This window comes from Podarcis erhardii (genome assembly GCF_964252035.2).
Source record: "Podarcis erhardii genome assembly, chromosome: 6".
NCBI lineage: Eukaryota > Metazoa > Chordata > Lepidosauria > Squamata > Lacertidae > Podarcis > Podarcis erhardii.
Genome location: NC_138510.1, coordinates 58191716 through 58216017, shown reverse-complemented (window position 1 = coordinate 58216017; position 24302 = coordinate 58191716). Strand labels below are relative to the sequence as shown.

At 39.7% G+C, this 24302-nt stretch overlaps 1 protein-coding gene and 1 long non-coding RNA gene across 5 annotated transcripts in view; one reads left to right on the top strand and one right to left on the bottom strand.

The window, feature by feature from the left end:
• The window catches only part of GLIS1 (GLIS family zinc finger 1), a 197116-nt gene that overhangs the window by 2061 nt on the left and 170753 nt on the right, over positions 1 to 24302 (top strand). The window contains exons 2-3 of one of the 4 annotated variants that reach the window (XM_081866877.1): positions 547 to 595; positions 6833 to 7240. In XM_081866877.1, coding sequence (XP_081723003.1) covers positions 6904 to 7240 — 337 coding nt within the window. In that variant the 5' untranslated portion in view covers positions 547 to 595; positions 6833 to 6903. Of the gene's footprint in view, positions 1 to 546; positions 596 to 4789; positions 5079 to 6832; positions 7241 to 24302 lie in introns of those variants that run through there. The other 3 variants (XM_081866878.1, XM_081866876.1, XM_081866879.1) reach the window with 3 other exon arrangements.
• LOC309344523 overlaps positions 1 to 24302 on the bottom strand; it is a 69622-nt gene that overhangs the window by 40198 nt on the left and 5122 nt on the right. The gene's annotated exons all lie outside the window — the stretch shown is intronic.

The following is a 24302-nucleotide window of genomic DNA, read 5'->3' as shown; positions in this document are numbered from 1 at the left end:
TCTCTCTCTCTCTCTCTCTCTCTCTCTCTCTCTCACACACACACACACACACACACACACACTGGACCATACTTGGCTGATGAGCTACATTTGGCAACCACAAGTTGTCAAGGCCAGGCAGGGACAGGGTGTACTGTTAGGCAGTCAGTTGGCTGCCACAGGCAAGTGACTGTGGGTGTCATTAAAGGGCTGCAAATTGTTATTTATTATTCTTGTATTTTTACTGCCAGGAATGGGAGAGATGGTTTTTGGAATTGTCTGCTCCAGAATTACTTGGCTGGCTTTGAGTGCTATGCAGTTTGGGATGGTGGTGGTGATTACCATTTGCTGTTGAACCTCAGACAGCAAAATGTCTTGGGCTGGCCCTGGCTGCACTAAGAGCATGGCTTAATACTGTGACCCTATTATGTGGTCTCCTCTTAGCAATTTGTACCGTTTTCAGAGCTACTTCCCAAATTACTATTTGACATGAAAATTAATCCTAGTGTTGAGAGAAAAGTGTATATTTACATTTGAATGAAGGGATATGTGTCTCTTATTTTTCAGCAACCTGAGTTGTGAAGGTGCCAGACGCTGTATCAACTTTCTGAACCAGGTACACTCAACTGGACACAAACTCCATAGTTAGACCTTTCATGTACATGCTATTTTAGCACAGAGGTTAATTTTTATGCCCCAAAATTTAATATGTGAAGTGGCCTTCACTGAGAAACTAAAGACCATTTTGTTATAAGTAAGAGATAAACAGTGCATTGAGAGGCAAATGATTAAAGCCCCTCTCAACCAGAGTCCCAGCATGGATTTGTGCACCTGCAATTTACTTTAACAAAAATAATATAATTGTTAATGGATGTGGCATCTTCCATTTACCCATTAGCCCTAAGAATGTTAGCTGGCTGCCAGGAAACTCCTGCTCAAATCTCTACTTAAGTCATGCAATCACTACATGGCCTGATATAAAACATTATTCCTTCAATCTCTTTTTGTTTGTACCATAGTGATAATAATACCAACCCATCTTATAGGGACTGTAAGTAGTGTTTATGGTGTCAGGCATGCTACTCATGAGCAGATCCCACTGATTATATGGGACCTTGCAAACATGCATCAGGGAAGAAAGCTTATGGGGGTAAAGTCTGTGGAGCACTTTAACTTGTTTGGAACCCTATGGAGTGGGGTGAGAGTGATTTGGAGTATTATAACAGCTATATTATAACAGCAGGTAAAGGGTTGCTCACCCTTCCCTTTGCCACTTTTCTCATCCCAGTTCATTGCTCCCTAAACTGCTTCAGGGTTTTTTTGTTTTTTAAGCTGCACTGGAGTTTTTGTAATTATAATTAGGCTTTCTGAAAAGCGATCATCTAATCATCATTGTCATCATCTTATGAAATAAATAAGCATTTCATTGTAATTTTAAAAGACAGTCTACCTTATTAAGACTATTTTTGTAGATATTCTCCTTCCCTTCTGTTAGTGATCATGCAACATGTGTGATAGCTGATGACTAGGAAAGATAAGTTGGCATGTGTAACTAAGAGTGACTACAGGTTGTCCACACTTTTCGAAAGATGTTCTGTTGATATGGGGAAGAGCAATTTGGTCCCCAGCTGTAAAACAGGAGCATAGGGGGGAAATTTAGAGGTAAAGTCAAGTTGCTGCATAATGGATTTCAACAGTTCTAATGTGTTTTGAACCTGTATGGTGGTTCCTCCAGGACAATTGCTCCCAAGCTTATTAAGTTAATAGTTTTTCCTAGGCAACTAGAACAAGCCCAGAAAATAAAAGTCTAAAAAGAACATGGTAGCATTCTTTTGATTCCTTGGTGGACAAGCCATGTCTTCTTGGGAGGGTGAGATTATTTAAAGCAATTAAAAAAAACTCTCTTCTCTTTCTGTTTCCTAGCCCAATTTTTATGTAGAATGGTGCTTAAAGCCACTTTTTATACCAGGGAACCAGTGGGGACCTTGGAGGCAGAGTGTGTAACATTGGGGAAAAAATGGCAAAAATTAGGTAAGTTGGTATAATGGGTGCTGAATGGGTAGGTGATATCCGTAGCTAATTTAATTACAGTGGTACCTTGTCTGAAGAAGTGTGCATGCGCACGAAAGCTCATACCTAGAACTAACTTAGTTGGTCTTTAAGGTGCTACTGGAAGGAATTTTTTTATTTTGTTTTGACTATGGCAGACCAACACGGCTACCTATCTATAAGTGGTACCTTGGGTAGCGCTGTGGGTAAAACCTCAGTGCCTAGGACTTGCCGATCGTATGGTCGGCGGTTCGAATCCCTGTGGCGGGGTGAGCTCCCGTCTTTCGGTCCCAGCTCCTGCTCACCTAGCAGTTTGAAAGCACCCCTAAGTGCAAGTAGATAAATAGGTACCACTTTATAGAGGAAAGGTAAACGGCGTTTCCGTGTGCTGCGCTGGTGATGTCTCGCCAGAGCAGCTTCGTCATGCTGGCCACGTGACCTGGAAGTGTCTCCAGACAGCACTGGCTCCAGGCCTCTAAAGTGAGATGAGCGCACAACCCTAGAGTCGGACACGACTGGCCCGTACGGGCAGGAGTACCTTTACCTTTACCTTGGGTTAAGAACTTAATTTGTTCTGAAGGTCCATTCTTAACCTGAAACTGTTCTTAACCTGAAGCACCACTTTAGCTAATGGGGCCTCCCGCTGCCACCGCACTGCCGCTGCACAATTTCTGTTTTCATCCTGAAGCAAAGTTCTTAACTCGAAGTACTATTTCTAGGTTAGCCGAGACTGTAACCTGAAGCATCTGCAACCCGAGGTACCACTGTACTTTAATGTAACCTGGCTATTGTTATTATTTAATGTACTTATATCTTGCCTTTCTCCCAAGCTACTTTATAAAATACAAAGTAAACAGGTTAAAAGCAATAATTAAAATATATCAGAACTCATTTAGAACCAGCAATTAAAATACAGTTTGCCCTGACAGCAACCCAGTCATCAGCATCATTTGTACCTTAGTTTTCAGAGGCCCACCTTTAATAGGAAGGCCCACCTGTTAGCAGAAGGAAAACATAGCCAATCTAGTCTCTCTTGGGAGTGAATTCTACAATATGGAAGCAGCCACAGAAAAGGCTCCCATGATCTCTAGCTAACAGGACCAGTGGTTAGGGATGGTGGGAACTGTAGTCCCAGAACATCTGGAGAGCTGAGTTTGCCTATGCCTGCTCTAGCTCATTGCAGGGCAACTACTTTGAATGCAGAAGGTCCCACGTTCAAGCCCTGCCATCACCAGATAGGGCTGGGAATGTAACATCTGAAACCCTAGATAGTCACTGCGATCAGTAAAGAAAATACTGAGATAGATGAACCAATGGTCTGACTTAGCAAAATATAGCTGTTCCTATCTATTGACTGGGTGTCTTTGATTTGGAAAGAGAAAATAATATATTTATAGATGCTAGATATGCTCATTTCTCTCTCTCTCTCTCTCTCTCTCTCTCTCTCTCTCTGTATATATATATACCGGTACACAACCCTTTTTATATCCAGCCCTTATCTTTACGTATTGGCTTTGGTTAGCTTCCCTTAGCTGTACAGAGATTTAAGTGAAACTTGATGAAAATGGATACAGACTGCTTTTGTGAAGACCTGTTCTTTACAGTGAATTGGCAAAGGGGTCAGTGCCAGCCTACCCATGAGCAGGGTGATGAAGCAGTCATCTCAGGTGGAGGAAGCTCACAAGGTGTTGCCCACAAGGTGTTGCCCACTCAGATCTCACTGGTGCCCCTTCCCTGCCATGCAAAGCATGTTCTCTACCTTTCCCAAGTAAAGCAAGTTTTAAAAGGATCCTTAAGAATATTGTAATCAATTATTTATTGAATAGGTCTTAATACTTGTCTCCATAATGCAAACTCCATAATGCAACCCTTAACGAAGAAATCAGCATGGTGCTTTACTCAAGAATACAAAGTGCGAGCTTTCCAGTCTTTCTTGAAATACAATGAATGGAACAATGGGTTGTAAACAACCCAAATGCTCCTCAGAGTAGTCCCACTGAAATTAATGAGCCTAAACTAGCCATGTTTAGTAACTTCAATGGGTCTACTTGGAGTAGGACCGGCACTGAATCCCACCTCATTTTGCCTAGGTCCAGGATATACTCCCCGTGGGACTACAAAATCCATATATGATGATTTTGTTCTGCTTCATGCATCAAAGTAGTCTGTGATCTACATAAGCTTCTTTTGCAATGTACGCTGTTTTCCATAAACATTGTGGCAAACTCTGCTGGTGTTCAGGAACAGCGCGTGAGTGTTTTGTTCAGTGTAGTGAGAAATTCCAGAGAAGTAGCTTGTTACTCTGTTTCAGCAAAATTCAGTCCTCTGCTATTTTAAAGTTTATGTATATTTATGCCAACTCTGCCCACAAAATACCAATCCCATTGTGTGTGTAGCTGCGATCTGGGCTACTATAATTACAAAGGCTATCTGGGAAATGACGAGTCGCCTTTTCCAGTGGAAGAAAATGCAGGTACTGTAGTTGGAAACGGCGATATCGCTGCAACATGAATAAAAACAAGTGTGATACAGATGCTCAATTTCTTCCGTAAAAAGAGAGCAGAAACGAAAGAAGAGAAAGAATTACAGCTGCATTTTAGGGGCGTAATTCCGATATCCTGCAGGTCACCTTGATGGGCATGTCTGGATAACTCAGTTAGACAGGCACTAAGATGTCCACTGATGCACTCGCAAACCGGGGCAAGAAGGAGCGAGCGAGGATAGTTTTGCGCCGCCACGTGCCGGCGTGCGCTCCTTTGCACACGCGTGTCCCTTCGCTGGCCCTTGCACGCTCGCCGCCCATCCCAGCCCCGAAGGGGCGGTTCCTCTCCGCCCGATCTGACTCAGGGGCTGGGCTTCCTCAGCCACCGGCGCCTTGGAAGGGCAATGACCGCGGCTGCCTTCAATCAGGCGCCCGGCTTTAGAGGCAACGCCGAGCGGCTGGAGAAGCTACGACGGCGCAAGGCGGAGAGCAGCGATCGCCGTCGGAGCTCTTCCAGCGATGCAGCTGTTGAGACGGCAGCATTGTCTCCCGGGACAGACTCCGGCAGGTAGGGGGCATGGGGAGGACCCGGCTTTTCACCTGCAGGGGAGTGGGTATGCCTGCCTAACTGAGATGCTCTCCACCTGGTGTGGGTTGCAAAGGCAGAGCGCTGGTCTCTTTAGCTAATTCCCGGCGGGGAGCCTCTCTTTCTGCCCTTGGCTGCTTGGAGGAGTTGGGCATTAAGAGCTCCCTGAAGTTCCTACGGGGAGGCTGCCCTGGAAACATGCGGACCCGTGCAGTGGTTATTGCCTGCCGGCATCCCCTCCCCCGCGCCCCTACTTTAGCGAGGCTAAATTTTGTTATATCGCTCTAAAATGCAGGTAGCAAGTTTTCGGCTGCAGCAGAACTCCTCGTTCAGCAGTTCAGGCGCTTAGGATTCCCCGCAAAAGTTAAAAGCGCCCAAAGGTAGCCGGGAGGGCAGTTCTGCATTCTGAGAGAGTGATGCGTTGTTCGCTAATCGTGCTGTTTCAACAAATTCAGAAATGCAACTTGCTTTAAAAAAACCCAAAAAAACACGAAGTTCTGCTGCAGTCTTGGCCATTGCGCTTTGTCAGGCAGAAGTGAAAGAATCAGCAGGAGCAAAACATTAAGAGTCCCTCTCCCCTTCCCCCCATGAGAAGACCAAGGGTAGCGTTGTAGGGAAACTTAGATTCATCTATTAGCAAAACCTAACAAATCCTCAAACTTCCCATTGCTTCCAAGCTTCTAGCCACAACAAAATACTTTGCAGTCTTTCCTGCCTGGTATTTATTGTTCTCTGTAAAAAAATAAGCATCTGATTTACACTTCATTGGACAATAGGCTGAATGCGCTAGCCAATGCACAAGCCAATACGTTGCATAGATGTTATTTACGGATCCCCATGGATTTTAAGATTTATAAAGGAATTCTTCTTTTGGAATGTTTGACTGGAATGTGTACTGGGGTGTGAGATCAAGAAGGGCACATGCTGCTAAATGATGCTTTCCATGGCTGTATATATTTAATTGCCACCTTCTATGGGGTTGAAAGGATTAATTTGATTTTGGAATTCCCATCTCCAAAGACTGGCTGTTGGTGAGACTTTGCTGGCCACAATCTATGCAAATCTGAGTTTGCCTAGTTGAGGATAAGGATCATTCTATGGTCTAAATGGTCAGTCTTTCAGTGACACCTCTTGATAAACTTACGCCATGCATGATCAATATTTTTTCTGGTTCTGAGTGACAGAATTATGGTAAAATATTAAAAATGAATAAATGACATATTTTGGAAATAGACATCTTATTTCTTTATTTAAATCAGTTAGAAAATAGGGTTTACTCTTGTTTATAAATCTGTATCTTGTAGTGAGCTCTACCCTATAAAAGCTGATGCCACAATACATCACACATCTATTGTGGAGAATATTTTGACTACAGAATGACTGGCACTGTAATCCCATAGATGTCTACTCATAATTAAATCCTGTTGAGTAGGGTGTGTTTCTCAGTAAGTAGGTGCAGGATTGCAGCCTCATATGCATACTCCTCTGGAAGCCCACAAATGTTGCTGCCCACAGAAGTGCTACTGTCAGTTTGCTTACTTGCATTCTAGTCTGCTAGTCATTTATGATAGACTGATGGTCCAAAATTGAAACCAGCCAGCCAGCTGTCTTCTAGATTAGAAAACTTGTACTTCCTGATCATCTAGAGGTGATTTGTTGCTTGCTATAGGCAATTGTGTCTGTTTCCATACCTGAAGTAAATAAAGAATGCTAATCAACATTTAATCTGTTGACAGACTTCAACATTTCTTGCTCCACTTGATGTAGGAGACTTGGAAGGGAGCCCCTCCAGTAGAGGGGCATCAATATGCACTATGAAGTGGCAGATTATCCGAAGTCCAGTAGCAGCAGTGCAGCATTCTTTGAAGTCCTTGACAAACGCCAAGTCATGCCTATGAAGGAGCTGCCCCAAGGTAGCTGTTCAAATAGCAGTCGAGCTTTTTTGAATTCCCAGATGTCCTTTAAAATAACTGTCAGCAATGGTGGTGACAGCAATGAAACTCAGCAGATCCCACCTGAACTGCCAGTGCCTCTGCTAGATCTCTTTCCCAAAAGACCTAGCATATTTGAGAGACTTCCTATTCTGCAAAGGACACAAGAGACACGATGCCCTAAAACTGGCAGAGAGTATTTCCAGCAAAAGGGTGAGTAATAAAGTGCATGAACTATAAAATATTTTATCTGTGGTCTCCTTTTCCTTCCTTGTTTCTCAGGATGCTATTTGCTTTTTTTTATTCACTTAATTTATTTGTTAGCTTGGCAGCTTTCCTTCACCTTCTCACCACAAGACAATTTAAACCAGACTTCCCTTGTAGATGGCCTAGTTAGTCATCGATACTTGAAAGAAATAGCAAGACCAAGTTCTGAAAAATATGTGCAGACAGTGCTGTATAGGCACCGTGTCAGAAAAGAGTGAAAACACACTTATTTCTTCTTTTTTCCGTATTTGTGGGTGTAGTAAGGTTAGTTTAGTTAATTATTGCCCTCTCTCTTGATTTCAAGAGAAAATGAAACTGTCGCCATCTTAAGTGTCTGGTAGGGTTTTTGGTGTTTGAAAACTAAGCATGTTATAGCCAGTATTGTTTACTTGAGAGACAAATACGGCCATGCAAACTTGTTTCCTATTTGGCTTGTAAAGTTTCTGCTTTCAAAATGCCTCACTTAAGCTTCATTAATAATAGTTTTGTGTCATCCTTCGTTGCAAGGTGCTGAGCATATTTATTATTATAAGTTATTGTTTAAATCTTGTGAGTAGATGAGCAATGTTTTCATTCTACAAATGTGGAAGTGAGTCTGAGTGATGAGGACTATAGTACAAAGGGATTTGAAAGAAAGATTTTCCAGCAGGAGTTCTGATAACATGTAAACGCGTTGGGGCTTTTCAAATGTGTACATGGGCTGGCTCTAATATGCTAATTCAGTGTGTACCAACTCTGAAATCTAGGATGAAAGAAAGCAGTCTGATTTATCCCATGGAAATCTTCATAGCAAGAATGGGGAGTACTGTACATAATTTGCAATGGAAAACAGTAGTACCGAGAATGGTAGCATTTGTCAGTGCTTCCTTCCTTTTTCGTACTAAAACGGCTGAAACTGAAGTGTGAGAACTCTTTGTTTCATCTCAAAAGAGATGGCCAATAGTATACAATTAAGGATAAAGTATTAGAAAAATGAAACACAATTTAAAACCTTCCAGAAAAATCCTTCAAAAGCAGCAAGAAAAACAAGATGTCAGTTTTGTCTCCTTCAAGTGCCTGCTGAAATAAAAAGGTTTGCTTTCTAAAAATTTAATTATATGTCAGGTCTCAGGTTTATCTGCTGGCGCACACAGACTTGTCAAAAATGAAACTGTTTGGTGGCCGATAATATCTGTCCTCTAAGAAGTGATGTTCTTGAAGTGATGCAGCAAAACGTAGCAGAGATGATAGCATCTAACGTCTTCACACGGGTATCCTGTTTTTTCTTCTTCAAAAAGTGCAATGGCAATGTTCTTCATAAAGGACTGCTTGAGCGAGAGGAGAGTTGGGACAGAGGTGTAAAGGATCTGGAGTAGGAGCCTCAAAGTATTCATGTGGTGGCTTTGAACTGGTGATTTACAATAGCTTGGCTCAGGAGGTTTTCAGCTGTCTTTCTGGGCAGAAGGCTTAACTTCTGCAGTGGGTTTACCACAGGTGTTTCAAGAATCGGTGTACTAGCCAGAAAAATTCTAAAGGATGCTGTCATTGTATCCATTTTCTTTCTTTCTGGTACAGTATATAAATCTAAATTCATCAACTTTTTAGTTGATGTGGCCTTCCCTTTGAATGTTTTGCTCAGAGGAAGAGAAGTAGGTACCTAAATGACTTACCATGAAATTAAGTAAATTCACACCTAATTCTACATAACTAATCTGCAGCTGAACAATCAAGAACAAGCCTTGGCTACAGATCATAGTTAAGGAGGGGAGAGAGCTTAAGCATGATCCCGTGTTTGGCGATAACACTAAGCCCAAACCTTAGTGTAGTTGCTTAGTGCTTGTGTGAATGTGGTTTGACTTAGTGCTTGTGTGAATGTGGCTATTAATGGTCCTAAAATAATGTGTGAGCCAGTGAATGTTTATGGATAGAATTATTTCAGGTGGGTATTCACACCATTTTGCATATTCTAGCTCAATAACCATCACAGCAGCTTGTAAAGCTAAATATTATTTATTCATTTAAAAGCATTGATGAACTGAATATTTCAAAAATTCTAAGCAGTGTACAGTCTAAAAACAAAATATAATTAAAACATTAAAATTATAAACTGTTCTTAATATAGTGTTGTAATGTTCTGTTTTAATATTGTAAGCTGTCTTGGCACCTTAGGGTAAAGGGTGGGTAATAAATCAAATAATAATAATATAATACTAACCCACATAAAACATATTAAAGTGAATAAAACAGCAATCCAGAGGATTCAGATGTGTAAGGCAGGGTCCAATCTTATGGGTCAGGAAAAGATATGTGAAGCAGTTGTTGGCTCCTGCTCACATATGGCAGAGGGAAGGGCATTACACAGTGCAGGGATAGTAGCAAAAAATTATTGTTTTCCAGTCACTGCCCTATGATATTCTGTAGGATGAGGTGCCACAAGTAGAATTTCCCCAGATGATGTAGGCAATCGTACAGGAGCAGGTGGACTTTCAAGCAACCTCTTTCTGAGTTGTTCAGGGCTTTATGCATTAAGAATATGCAAGCAATAACAATAAGAGTATCCCTGGTATTGCTCATAGGAGGACTGTAGGTGAGACTAGCTAAGAAGTTCACAGCTGAGGTGATATTTGAACCAGGGATTTCCTGACTCTTTTCACTCTCAGCCACTACACTATACAGTATGAGCTTTGTGCTATGAAATCAAGGTGATTAGGGTGATATGCAAGCAGCTTCTCACCTTCTAAAATTAAAAATAAAATAAATATCTAGACATTAAATTAACAAGCTTGTTTCAGCAAGCTGAAGTTCAGCTATGACTGCTGAAATCCAGTTGTGGCTCACACGAACATTTACTGCCGAGGTACAGATTGTCCTGGAAAATTCACAGCAAAGGTTTGCTGATACCTCAAGCTTGTTGGAGCTAAAGCATTTTGGGCAAATCCTGGGAGTCACAATATTTTGCTTGGCGTGCCTGTAAATATTTGAAGTTATATGTTAATAATAAAAGCAGTTGGTCTGCTAAGCTTTCTCATTTCTGAGTATTTGGGTATTTATGACGACTTGCTCAGAAATGCTATTCACTGTGGAAAAGAAGATTCTGAACTTTCTAAAACGAAAACAAAAAAAACAGCCTGGCTGTTCTTGAAGTCAGACTTACTCAGCATATAGGCTGCCTACCTTTTCTCTTCACCTGTGTAGGTGTGCCACCTTGTAGCATCAGAGAATATGCCTTCTTTCAATTGTCTTATACAATTTCTTCATAATAGTGTTTACGAAAATAAAGATATAGCCACATTAATTAGAAGAAGCAACTCCTGTCATTTTGTAGGAGATAATCTACCTTTCGTATGGGCTGTTGTTGAAATTTACCCTATTATGGTGTTTTCTGATTAGAATAGATAATACTCTTCTGAGGTCTTGCAAGCATATGCCCTCTGTGCTCATACAGTACATAGACCCCATCACACCTGTCCACTGTCCTTTCATTGTCTAAACTTAGTGAAGACACTGAGTACAATGACATGGATGGAGAGAGATATTTTACAAATAGAAATGGGACTCCTGGAGCAGACTGGTGTCATTTGCAGATAGTCCACTCATCCTTCGATTAATCTCACACAGCCTTGGTGGAGGGAGACTGATACCATTTTAAGGTAGGGGTGTGTATGTGTGTGATTTCTCCAGTATAGTGGTACCTTGGGTTAAGTACTTAATTCGTTCTGGAGGTCCATTCTTAACCTGAAACTGTTCTTAACCTGAAGCATCACTTTAGCTAATGGGGCCTCCTGCTGCCGCCATGCCGCCAGAGCACTATTTCTGTTCTCATCCTGAAGCAAAGTTCTTAACCCGAAGCACTATTTCTGGGTTAGCGGAGTCTGTAACCTGAAGCGTATGTAACCTGAAGCATATGTAACCCGAGGTACCACTGTACTCAGAAAGGCGGTGTAAACTGAGAGTATTCCTTCATAGCTTGCTCCATCCTTCGTGCAACTTGTTACATTTGATTTCTCAGTGTTAGTTTCTGAAGCTCCATTTCAATAATGTTGCTGGCCAGTTGGCAGTCTGTTTTTTAACCAGCTGTGCCACACCAGGTGCTATTTCAAAAAGAGGACCAGCTAGGTAGGGGGTAGATTGAAGTGTTCCTTGGATCAAACTCCCTCTACACTTGCAGTTACTGGAGGACTTGCTAAAAAATGGGCATAATCTACCAACTGGCAATAAACACTAGGTCATGGGCTGCAGCCAACTACATCATAATCTTCCTCTTTCTTCAAACCTGAATCTGATTTTCCAGAATTTCTCATTATCCAAAGCTTGCTGGGACTGTCAGTCTAAGCAAATAATACTGTTTTATTGAATTTCAAGTAATTGAACTTTGTGGATCCTGCCAGCAATCCACAGTATAACCCATGGAGGGGAGCCTCAGAGATGTAAAATCATTAGTCTTATCATAGCTGCTGATTGTAAGACAATCTAATGAACAAACTCACAGAAGTTAGCACGTGAAAATGTTTTACTAGCCTGTGTGTCTATACAGACTGTGCAGAAAGGTATTACCATATTTCTAAATAATAGACATTCATAAAATGATGGAGAGCTGGGGATCATGGAGAATGTTGCTTGTACTAATGTAGCAGTTCCCAAATGTTTATGTCCGCAGAGCACTTGAAAATTACTATGGGTCCCAATGGACCGCTTAATAATTTTTCTTCATGTTGTAGCAATTATAATGTGCTGTGCTAGATGCTGCATGATTTTAAATTGTATTTTTACAGATTACAGATCACCAGAATGAAGTGGTCTGTGGACTAAAGTTCGGGAACCTGTGCACTAATGGATATGTGGCTAATATAATAGTTAGTCCCTACAGCCATGCGAGCCATATGCAGTCTGACAATTGCTGTTGCAATGGATGCTGTGATGGAGTTTGCATTTGGGGAAATGCATTCCTTTCCCACAATCCCAAAGATGGTGTATAAAAATTGTGTGCCACAAATTATTTTAAAATATGCATTTATTGCATTAAAATTGATTGGGTTTAAAGGCGTCCAATTTCCCCCCCTAATGTAATGAAAATAGCAAGAGTTCTCCCACTACCCTTTTTGGCATGTGAAAAGCCAAAGACCATTTAATCTAAATTCAATTCCAGTTTTGCCTTTAGGTTTGGACTTGAATACCTTTGAAGACTAGCTGCCAAGTTTTCTGCCCACTCTCTTACACTCTTAAGGCATCCAGTATGTGTGAATGCTTTCTTATTTGTACGACACATGCTTCACTGGTAAGCTGGCAAAAGGATCCCCCCCCTTTTTTCTGTGGTTTAATTTGTGTTTTATTAAATGATGATTCATCACTGACAGTTACTGGGAAAAATACTGCTGTACGAAACAGCTCCAACTTATGCTGTTTCAATTTTCATGTGGTTTTGTGTATTTACGAATTGCAAGAACTTATTCAAACCATTGCAAAGTAATGAGCCAAGCTCTATCTGGCCAATCAGTACATTAAAATAAATATTGTAAAGTTTGATGTTGCTGGTTGATGTCGACTGACCTTTTATATTGCTATGCTTGAATAGGTCTTTGATAGTTTTACATGATTTCCTAATAAAAAGCATAGCAGTGGAATAAATCTGATTTGTAAATTTGTTTCAAGGATTAGGCAAATGATTTTAAAAAAAAATTCAAAGGGATACCTGATTATGAAGGATTTACAGATAATAGCAAGAATCTTGATGTAAGAAGAAAAATAATGTAATTCTTGTGTGTATTTGCATGTTTTACTTTGGGGAGGGAGGGTGGCCCTAAGAAGACATCAGCAAATACCATAAAACTAACTTTTTAATGCATATTTCAATTGCTGTTATTTTAAGCTCTTAAGGGGTTGAAGACTTGGTTTATTCTGGAACATTGCTGAACCATATGAAATGTGACTCTTGGGATCTGGTATTTTAATACTTAGTAGAAATATGTATAATAGTAGATGATGTATTTTGCCTGCCTTCCAGGTCTGAAGAAGTTAGGCATACTCGCTAAGACAAAGAGAATCCAATGTGTAAATCAATGACTAACCTTTCATAAAATAATAATCTTTATGTAATCATACAGTTTTACAAGTTATGGTACGTACAAGAAGATTAATATATGGTGCAACAGTGAAGCCAAGTAACTTCCCAGCACATACTGTAAGGCCTAAACTTTACTGCCAATGTGTTCCAGTGATTCACTGCTATTTCATGTTTTATGGAGGTGAAGTAGCTTAAAAACTAAAGCCGCCAATCCTTGGGGAAAAACAACAACAACCCAACAACAATTAAAGTGCATCATAGAAATGAAATTTAATCATACCCACTATCAAAGCCTAGGTTGCTTTTGGTTGCTTCAAGTAAAAGATCCCAATTGGTTTTGTTGCAAATATATTTTTCTTTGTTTAAGATTGACAGTGGCATAACTGCCAAATAAGAAATGAAATGCTTCTCTAGATGGATGTGCACTTAAGTTCTTCATGCTTAACGTGGTCCAGGTTTCTTTATAATATGTTTAAATTCTTTGGAATGTTGGATGCCTAAAGCTAAGCGCTTAATGATGTGTCGTTTCAGATATCTAGGAGCAGGTTTATGAAATGGGATATTTTGCTGGGAGGGATGAGTGGCACACTTCAGAGCTATCGGACCAAAGGAAGCAGAGCAGGGTGGTGCAGTTTTCTTAAAAAAATATATAATAATAAACATCTCACATTGACTTATATCAAAAAACATAATGCTTTTGAAAGTGATTTACATGAGAATAGGACTAATTCTGCACACATTTTAAAGTTCTTGGATTTTTGGCTCTTCCTCTATCCTATTGCTGCAGCAGCTGGGTTTAATTTAATCTGACTCTTGCACTGAGGGCAAGGCATCGGTGAACCCCTGATAGAATTTGCTCTTTCCTGGAATTGTCCCATGTACGGTGAGTAACTCCAAAGGGAAACAGAAAATGGTATTGGAATAGCATTTGAACAAGGCAAGTTGTTTCTTAGCTTCTGCTAAAATAGACCACCCAACCTCCTTAACCCTTTTTTATGAAAACCTTGGTTTGCCCTGTGTGTGCCAGGCAGATGACTTTGTGGTTTGTGTGGATTACAAAGAAGAATGAGATGGATGGATTTCCTACTGGTTCCCCAAGAGAGTTTCTTACAGTAGTATTTATACACGTGCTCAGGGTTGCTGCAACTGCTTCCATTTTAAATCAAAGGGAATTATTGTTGTCTTCAAAGAGGAGAATTGAGCTCTGAGCACTTTGCAAAATCCTCACCCCTGATGGACTGGGGAACATTGGCAGCAAATATGACTTTATTTTGTTCCTACTGTCTATGGGTTCACAAAGAGTCGGGCATGACTAAACAACAACAACAACTGAAATAAAGAGTGACTTTGCCATTGACGTCAGTGAGGCAACAATATGGACCGTGGGTTGACATCACTGGTTTCTTACACATTCAGCTTTGTTTTCATATTGCTTAATAACTTCCTTGTTTTATATGCCACTCTAGTTTAGATTGGACTTGTAAAAAAAATAATAACTTAGACACCCCCACCTCAAAAATATACTCCCAGTTAGTGGATTATACTGGGTGATATTCATAGGAAGGATTTCTAGCTGGAAAATTTCCCCACACCCACTTTTTCTCTTGATGTTTCAACCTAAAGATAAAATTGAGGGAGTAATGAGAAGAGTCTGCGTAGCTTCTATGATACCACATTATCCTTGCCTTTTTTTACTAACAAAGACGATATATCAGAGACTACCTTCTTCCCTATAGACCCTAATGGGTGTTAAGACCAGCATAGGGAGCTGTTTTGATAGTTCCATCTACAACTTTTGGTAACTCCTTTTTACCCTGGTCTTTGACACCCGAGAGGTGTGTTTTCAGGACCCACCCTATTATTCTTAGGTAATTATTATTATTATTATTATTATTATTATTATTATTAATTGGTTGGGTAAACTAGTCCAATGCATCTTTGACGCCTCTGTACAACCAAGTTACCTGCTATATGGGCTGCCACCTCTGTAGCGGTCCTCCCTATATCTGATGGAAATACCTTAACACGAAAGCAATTCATCACGTGATATGATTTCCTTGTCCCCCCACAAAAAAATTATTGGCCATGGCTTAGTGTGAATATGCTGGCTCCCAAGGAGGAAATTGTAGTTGCTTTGCTCTTCCTGGTTTTTTTAGGTAACCATGGCAGCTAAGTCAAGGTTTGGTCGAACCTGGGCTAATCATTAAAGTTGCTCTCCTTAACCAAGATCTGTAGCCAAGGAAGAGAGACCATGACCTCTGGGTTGGATGGCACACTAATACAAACCTTTACTTTGCAGCTGTGCTGTGCTGTGTTGACGTAAAGGCCAGGGAGAAGCAAAGGGATATGACTTCCTGTCTAGGAGCCAGCATGTTTGTGTGGTCACAGTAAGCCATTTTCTGTTGCTGGCAGTGTGAGTTTCCTAAGGACAACCAACAGTATGATGATACACATGACTTTACTGTGGGACAGATGTGTGGAACTTCACTGGGATGCTTGTTTTTAGTGGCATCACCATGGCATGACATATAAAACTCAGTTTCTAAGAAGCTGCACTGCAGGTGGTGGTTGTCCCATATCAGGCAGTTTTCCCATTTCTGTGCTCAGTTAGGCCTCATCAGATGTTTTTTCCTCAAGCCTGGCTTTTCTATGAGTCACAGCAGTGTTACTTTTGCAAGCCCTTATGTACCTCAGGGAGAGGAAGAGGAAGAGGAAGAGGAAAGGAGAAAGAGAGAGCCTTCTATCTACTTGGGCATGGACAGGGGCATATTAAACTTTTTACTACAAGCAAAGCTTGGGCTTCTTAGGTGAGAAGTTGCTGATCATCTTTCCATTCCTTTTCCTAATGTTTTAAAGGTCAACAAAAGCTGATCCCCCCCAATTGTCTCTTTGAATTGTAAAGATGTTCCTGTTGCAATAACTTTTTACCTTGCCACTAACATCACAGCCTGCAATTTACTCCAATGGTTTTTTTTTTCTGTGGGGAGACCAAAAATCTAACGCGCAAATAACCTCTTTAGAAGTTGAGTTAGTCACACATTTTTAAGACATTCCAAAAATCCTGCTAAGCTCCATTTGAGCTTGCTCTGCTGACTGCTAAGTGAATCAGATGTTTGAAACTTTTTATTTTAGGTTTGATTTTAGATTTTGGTCACCAGAGAAACATTGGTTTTCCTGGCAAAATGCAGAGTTGGTTTCATTAAAGAAAAATAAATCAGTTTTACAGATATGAGGTACTTCTTATTTCCTGAGATGTTAAAAAAGCTCAATTCTCCAACAAAAGCAGAGCAGAAAGGATGTGCGGGAAAACTATATGAATAGACTCACTCTGAAGGGAAAACTGGCTGCAATAGGGTGAAGGAGAGAAAGGGATCCATGATGCATTGGGGTAGGGAAGAGAGAAAGAGGTAATACCAGAAATAGTATATGACAGTACAGTATGTGATAAAGCAGTGTCAGGTGCGCAGAAAATATATGCATGGCCACCAATGTATGTGGAATGCAGTTACCACATCCAGTCTATGTTTCTGTATAGGTCATTTAGCAATAGCAAATTGCAGTTACGGTATATAGATGTGGGTGTGAGCTTACACCCAAGAAATGCCAAGCCTAGGAAGGAAACAAATATATTATTTAATCCTATGGCAGGGATACACTTTCTTGTGGCTCCCATGGAAGCATTTTTTGATTTGGGGGGGAGGTTCTTTGAAGTTGTTTGAATTTGGTTTAGGGTCCTGGCATGTCCTGAAGCTGGTAACTATCGTTCGGATGAAACGTGAAACTATGGGTAATTAGAGGCTTCCTGGTTTGATTGCTTGTACTAGGAAAGGAGGAGCAAAGGGTCTGCACTTTCAGTTATGTTTAACGGAGATAGGGTAGACCGAAGCAACTCTATGAGATCTTTCTTTCTTATGCAGTATAGTATGTCAGGCCATGCATTCACTGCTGTGAAAAGTTTCAACCAGATTTCAAGTCAGTAAGATTAACTTGCCTTCCAACCAACCACCATCTCTCTTAATTGCTACGTGTAAGGGGTTCTCAAAGTTCCAAGGGTATTTTATACAAGAGTTGCCTAGTGGAGGAAACTGGTTTTCATTGTGCAGTTCCTGCTATCGGTATCAACCCCAGAAGCATTGATGTGATTTAGCAGGTACCTTGCAGGCATGGTTTTTGGGTAATCACCATCTACATATCAACATTATGTAAATCGAGGTTGCTTAGGTATGCAATTTAATTGTGAACACTTAAAACATTTCTGAAGGTATAAAACAATACCTAGAGTTCCCATCTTTAAAACGTTTCAGGTCAAAGGACACACGTGTTTTTATTTTCTTATTTGTGGTATAATGTGTTCAAGGCAGATTTATGGCACAACCTTTGTTTATTGACTTGTACTTTTTCTGCATGAAACTAATGGAACATGACAGATGATATTTATGAGGCATGTGTTTCTGATTAAATTGCATTGGACATTAAAACCTGATAAAAGAACACATTTTAAAGGCCAGGTAAATGGAAAAGGACTTGCACTGCCTTAATTGGAAAGTTTACACAGAAAAAGGCACTGCCTTTTGATGGACTATACCTGCTTGTAAAATTAGAATTGTTTCTAGCCAAGAAGGTGAATATGCATTTGTATGAAATGTTAGACAATCAATTGATTGCCTTTTTGATAGTCAAGTTGAAGCAAATGATCTAAATTGGACCATGAGTACAACAATGTTGTCTGGTGATTTAATGAGGCTCTCTTGCTTAATATGTTGTTTTCCTTTTGTGGAAGGGCTCTCCAGGTGGAGCAGTGGGTCAGTGCAACTGACTGTTAACTAGAAGGTTGGTGGTTGGAAGGTTGGGACAGTTGCACAAGGCCTCTGGGACGTTCCCGTGGATGGTCCCAATCTCACGAGATCTCAGGCAGCAGGGGTGATTCCAGGGGTTGTTCTGTCTTTACATGATTCTGTTTTTATTCACAGCCCCCAGGAACACAGTTGTCATGTAAGTTGTGATTGCGCTGTACAAGAGTTTTCTAAGGTGGGAAAAACATGGAGTTTTAAGGAAAATAGGTTACAAGGCAAAAAATAAAATAAAAATCCAGCCAATTCCCCAGTGGAGCAAAAGTAGGCAGCAGCAAACCTGGGTTTGCCAATTGGTCAAGAACCAAGCCAATCCTGAATGAATGTATCAGAAATAGTGCTACTTCCCAGTGTTGTGGACTACAGCTCCCATCATCCCTGACCATGCTGAAAGGGGCTGATGGAGGTTTTGTGTCAAAGTACTCTTGCAGCCCACTTGGTATGGAAGGTTGGACTTCCCTGATCTAGAGGGTGCCACATTGTCTACGCTATCCTATATGACACGTAAGTTTGGTGCATTCAGAGGTCTCAAGACAAATAACCTAGTGAATTTAGGCTGCACCCACTTACCTGGCAGTAACTCAATGGAATTTACTTCCAAGAAGGTATGTATAAGATTGCACTTTTAGTGCCAGCCACAGTTTTTTATCCCTATGGAACTGAATTTGCTGAGATTGAATCTTTAGATCTCAGTCTTAAGAGATTTATAAGCTTACTGGAACAAGGAGGCTGTTTTGTATCCAGAGAATGTTTGTTTGTTTAACTCTGGTAAAGTTATCTGTTTTGTATTAGTGCTTATTGTAAGCTTAAGAAGAAGTCAAATAGAAAATAAAAATAAAATAGGCAAGCCTACTTATATGTAGCATTTAATGTAACACGTAATGTAGCACTTAATTTAACACTTAAAAAATACAGAAGAGAATGGTCTTAAATTTTTCTTTTAGTCCAGATTGCTTCCTGTAAAACAGAATTCCTTGGTTTTATTCACAAACTCACTAACCTCAGTTTGAACTGAAATATTTGATTGTTGCACACCAAGGTTTGTTTGATTGTTGACTGCTTTACACTGTCATGTTCTTTTTCTAAAGATGGTATAAAAAATTTAAAAATTAATAATAATAATAATAATTTTCTAATGAAGCAGCAGGAGCATGAAATAAATCTGGGACAGAACTTGACAGCACAGAAAATATGCATTGTTCTCATCAAGGGCTTCCTCCAATATATAAAGTTTATCCCTCTATCGAGAGTCCAGACTACTGAATTCATTTTACTAGTTTATGATAGATATATAGATAAAAAGTTAAATACTCTTAGATAATCAGTTTTAAAATCATTATCTTTCCTCTCTTCTCTCTTCTATTATCTCTGTGGACTCTCTTCTTACTGTGCTTTATTTGCATTTAATTTTCTTGTGTAAATCTTGTGTTTTTGATACTGTAACCTGACCCAAGACCTTTGGATGTAGGGCAGGTAATACATAAATCAATAATGATAGGATTCCTACAGAGGTGTACAGTTTTTGGTAAACCCTGAAATTGTATGTGTTTAATGTGGCCTTTGACACCCTGAGGTGTATACTTTTAGGACCTGCTCCATCTTTTAAATTGTTTATCATGTAGTATTTCAAATTCTTGTAACCCATCCTGGGACCTTAGGGTGAAGGGAAGATAATAAATTAAAACCATCGTAATCATCCTCATCTAGCTCAGACCAGTAAAAGTGATTAGACTTGTGAGGAAATTTAGCAGGGCCTTCTCAACAGCAACTGCACAATTATGATATATAGCCTTATACCTTTAGAGATCAGGCAGGCCCCAACTGTTGTTTTGTTTAAGATGACTGAAAAACAACATAACTGGGAACTTAACTAAAGCATGGTTGAGTTACTACTACTTTGTGCTGGTGATTCTAATATTGTTTATCGTGAGTAACTATATGTTAAAAGGTTTTATTAAATGAATTTGTATCTTGCAATATTTTAAGCGGCTTCATGAAATATTTATTAAAAAATGATAAACCTCTAAAGATAAAATCTTTTTTAAAAAAGTTGTTTCTTCTGTATCTTTATTATACAGTGCAATCTTAATATATTTGTTGCAAAATGAGTGCTGTTATGTTGTAATTCCTACACCTGTATTTCTGGAATATGGGATCACTTTGAGATAGAGTATCTTTGGTGTCCAATATACATTATTAAATGTTGTCGCCTTTTATTTACCATATTAAGACAGCAACTTTCAGTAATCCGTATATTTTACAACATATAGATGTGCCTTATACTACAAATAATAACCCCCTTTTTAATAGCACTATTCATTTAGAAATTCATACGCCACTTTTCTTAAAATAAACTCAGCAGGTTATGAAAAAGTTCATAAAATATATTAAAGAGAAGTCAATATCAATAATCAATAATATTTTATATTATCCAGTGCCTCATTAGTAAAATGAATTCCCCAGGCATAAGAGATTTGATTTGTAGTGTCTAGTTTGAGCAGAGCTGTGTTTTCTGTAATTTGCTGTATTTCCACACTACTTTTGAATGTGTGTGCAGTACTGCTGAGTTTGTAATAATTGTGCCTCTTCTACCGAAGCCTTATATTCCAAAATAGTAATAATCACCCACGCATAGTCAAGAAAAATTGTTGGCGCTTCCTAAGTGAAATTTGGAGTGTTTCTTACCCTATAGATAGTTTCACACATGTATACATGGCTGACTGAAAATTGTGTTTACATTTGTATTTTATGTGTGCCCTTAGGCAAGGTGGTGTTTTTAGCAGATGGCCACTTTATTTTTGTGAGTCTGCAGTTAGCGTGGGTGAATAAATTTTCAATAACCTTCAGCTTGCTGTTGCTTCGTCAAAGAAAAAACTTGGTGACTGCATTAAATAAAGGTTTTGAGATGACTGTTCTACCCACTCTTGCATTACTGTTGGAAATGCAAACTGTTTCAGGCCAATGCTAATTAATTTTATTCCTGTGGTTCTTTCCAAGCATGCAGTGTGCTAAATAAGCATTTTTATGAATCCAAAGAGGGTTTGTTTAATAAGTTGGTACAGTTCGACTAGCTTCATAGCTGTCTGAAGCCTGCTGGGAAAAAGTAACCAAAACTATCTGCTTTGTAGTCCCAAGACAAATCCCTTCTCTACTACAATTTGTCATTAAACTTACTGAGTTCTTGCAGATTAAGGCATGAAGTTGTAATTCACAGTTTATAGAACATTTCACAGATTTCATTCCGACTTTTGGAGTGATGCTGACTCAAGTTCCAAGTGAGGAGAAAGATTAAAGGTCATCAGGAATACTGTTTTGAGGATGGAACTGTGACCAGAACTCATAAAATAAAACCAGGCAGTAGGATTTATATATTTTTTCAAGGCATTCTCCAGCCTGACAAATGTTTCCTGTAAATAGGTCACTGTGTTCTGTGTGATGAGGTTTGTGAACTGAAAAGAAAAAAGAAAAAACCAAAATTAATCCTGCATAACTGAGAATTTGTTGCTGTAGAATAGCGAGGGCTATTTCCTTTTAGTAAGTAGTCTCATTCCCATTCAACTGTACTGTTTCATGAGGCATAGGAAAATGTGGAAAGAAAAATCTGTGTGAAAGTGGTGGTATTTTTTAAAAAACCAAAAGAAATTAATCTTGAACCTGTCAAAATATATGTGTAAGTTATGTTTTTGAGAGCATTCAATATTCATTAAATTGTAATAGTAATTTTTACATTATGGGATTTCCTCTGAATGCAAGGGAAAAGTCACAGGGTTGGACTTGAGAGTAAAGTGTGTGGATGGGGTTTGGCAAAAGTGGATTTCGCTGCCCTGTGACAGCCCTCTTCTGAAAGCCTTCCCAAGGATCAGAAGACCCTGCTGAATGGAGTAGGTTGTGATACAGGAGACTGCAAGGAAGTGGGGAATCAATGAAAATTGAGTGGAGACATCTTCCATAGTTTTCCATGCTACTCTGGAGATGAATTGTGGGGGCTGGGAGGGCTTCTGGTGAAGGAGAGGCAGCTTCTGCCAGCCTCCCTCTGTACACTTTCCCTTGGATCCAATGCACAGCATTTCTAGAGCTTTGTTACATGAAATAAAGCAGTTTACCAGAGTTTTACAGTTGAAAATTGTACCCATGCTTTTGCATGTCTCGTTTCCTCCACTATTACACATTGTTGAAGACTCCTCACTGCCTGCTACATTACATTGCAGGACGCACCGTGGGGCCTCCAGAGTTTGCCTGCTCCTCCCACTCAGCTGCCGTACAGCTGGGGAGGAGGCAGTGGGCGGACCGTTTGGGCAGTGCGGAGCCTGTGCATGCTCAAGCCATTGCGTCTCTCCCAGGAGAGACCCGTGGTTCGGGTTCACTGCAGGCCCTGCAGTGAGTCCTTCCCAACATTTTGTCACCCCCCTCAGTGGTGACACCCGGGGCGGTCCACACCCACCGCACCTCCCTGCCTCCGCCCCTGCATGTTCATTTATTCAGCAGCAGCTTGTTCTCCACTGACAAGCCAAGGTGGCAATTTTGGTACAGAAATATAAGAAAGTATATTTTTCTACAATATATTCTAAGCTGTTTAAAATATATGTCAGTAGCTAAATTATATGAAGTAACAAGATTTATGCTACCATCGTGCCTTAGGCTGTGCAAAAGGAAGAGTGTTGTGTTATTGGGATTGAAAAGGAATCAAATGATAAAAGTTTCAGTCTCCATTCTTTCCATATGGTTAAATTGATTTTAGAAGGAGTTAATGTCTTTTAGTTTATTCTTGTCCATTTTCTGATATGGGAGTGAACACATAATGTATTGACCTCTATACTCCATGTTTAACCATGGGACCTGGTCTGAGCCCTGTAAAATCAAAAGGATATTGTGTATTGTGCATTTGATCCTACGTAGGGTTTTATGAGATAGCCAAGGTCTCTTATTTGCATGAATAAAATTTAGTAGATTTTTTTGCCAATTATCAGCATGAGAGATGGGTGTGCCTATTAGTAAGACTTGGAATACGTAGAGAAGGTGTGGTAATGACATCATTTGTTATAGAAAGGCTGTCCAACCATTAGTATGTTAGCTTTGACCAATTATTGAGTTAGTTATTCGATATTTTATCAAGGGAGTAAAGTTCAATTTTTCTAGTTTAGATAGATTCTTAGGTATACTCACTCCCAGTTATTTATAGTAGGTATTACAGAATTTCAGGCCAGTTGTTTTGTGCCAGTGCAGTTGTAGGTTTGGCAGGGTGTGTAAACACACATCAACTCACTTCTGGTGACATTAACAATGGACACAGATACTTTGCCATATATAGCAAGTTGGTGCATAAGAGCATGTTTCAGGATCAGAAAAGAATAGCAAACATATTGATAAGATTAGTTCTTTCAAATAATTCAAAACCTTTCACGTCATCATCCTCTTTCAGTGCCAAAGCTTAGGGGTTCCATGGCCAGGGCAAAAGGCAGGAGAGTCAGTGAGCAGCCCTGTTTCATGCCCTGGCCAATGGGAAATATTGAACAGCATTCCTCATTTACCAAAACTTGGGCCAGTGCCACGTAATCTAAATTATAAAGCATATCAAGCCAGGGTGTGCTAATACCAAAGGAATGTAGACTTGTAGATATTGCTAGTTTAAATGATCAGTTGCCTTGACTGTGTTCAGCATCAGGAGAACAGTAGGTTCTGAATATGATTGACTAAAAATAAAATTGTATTGAGAACCCTTCTAAAAGGGAAGGCTGTGAATATTTATTTTATGAATCTGACTTGGTCATGGTGGACAAAGTTGGGTAAAATTTTTGAAAGTCTGCTGATCACTATGCCTGTAAATAATTTAGCAACCACGTTAATTAGTGAATTAGGGCTATAGGATTCAACTTGCTCAAGATCTTTCTGTGGTTTGGGTATAGCTGTCATAACAGAGGTACTCCAGGTTTCAGGAATTTGGCCTCTATTCCGTATGTCAAGAAACAATTTCAGAAGAAAATGTGAGATATGTTCTGAAAACTTTTTATAAAATGATTCCTGGTGAGTCTGGTTAAATTTTGGCATTTTATTTTATTCAAATAATTTTATGAAGAGTTGGGAGTCCAGATTCAGAGTTTTGTTTATAAAAAAATTAAAT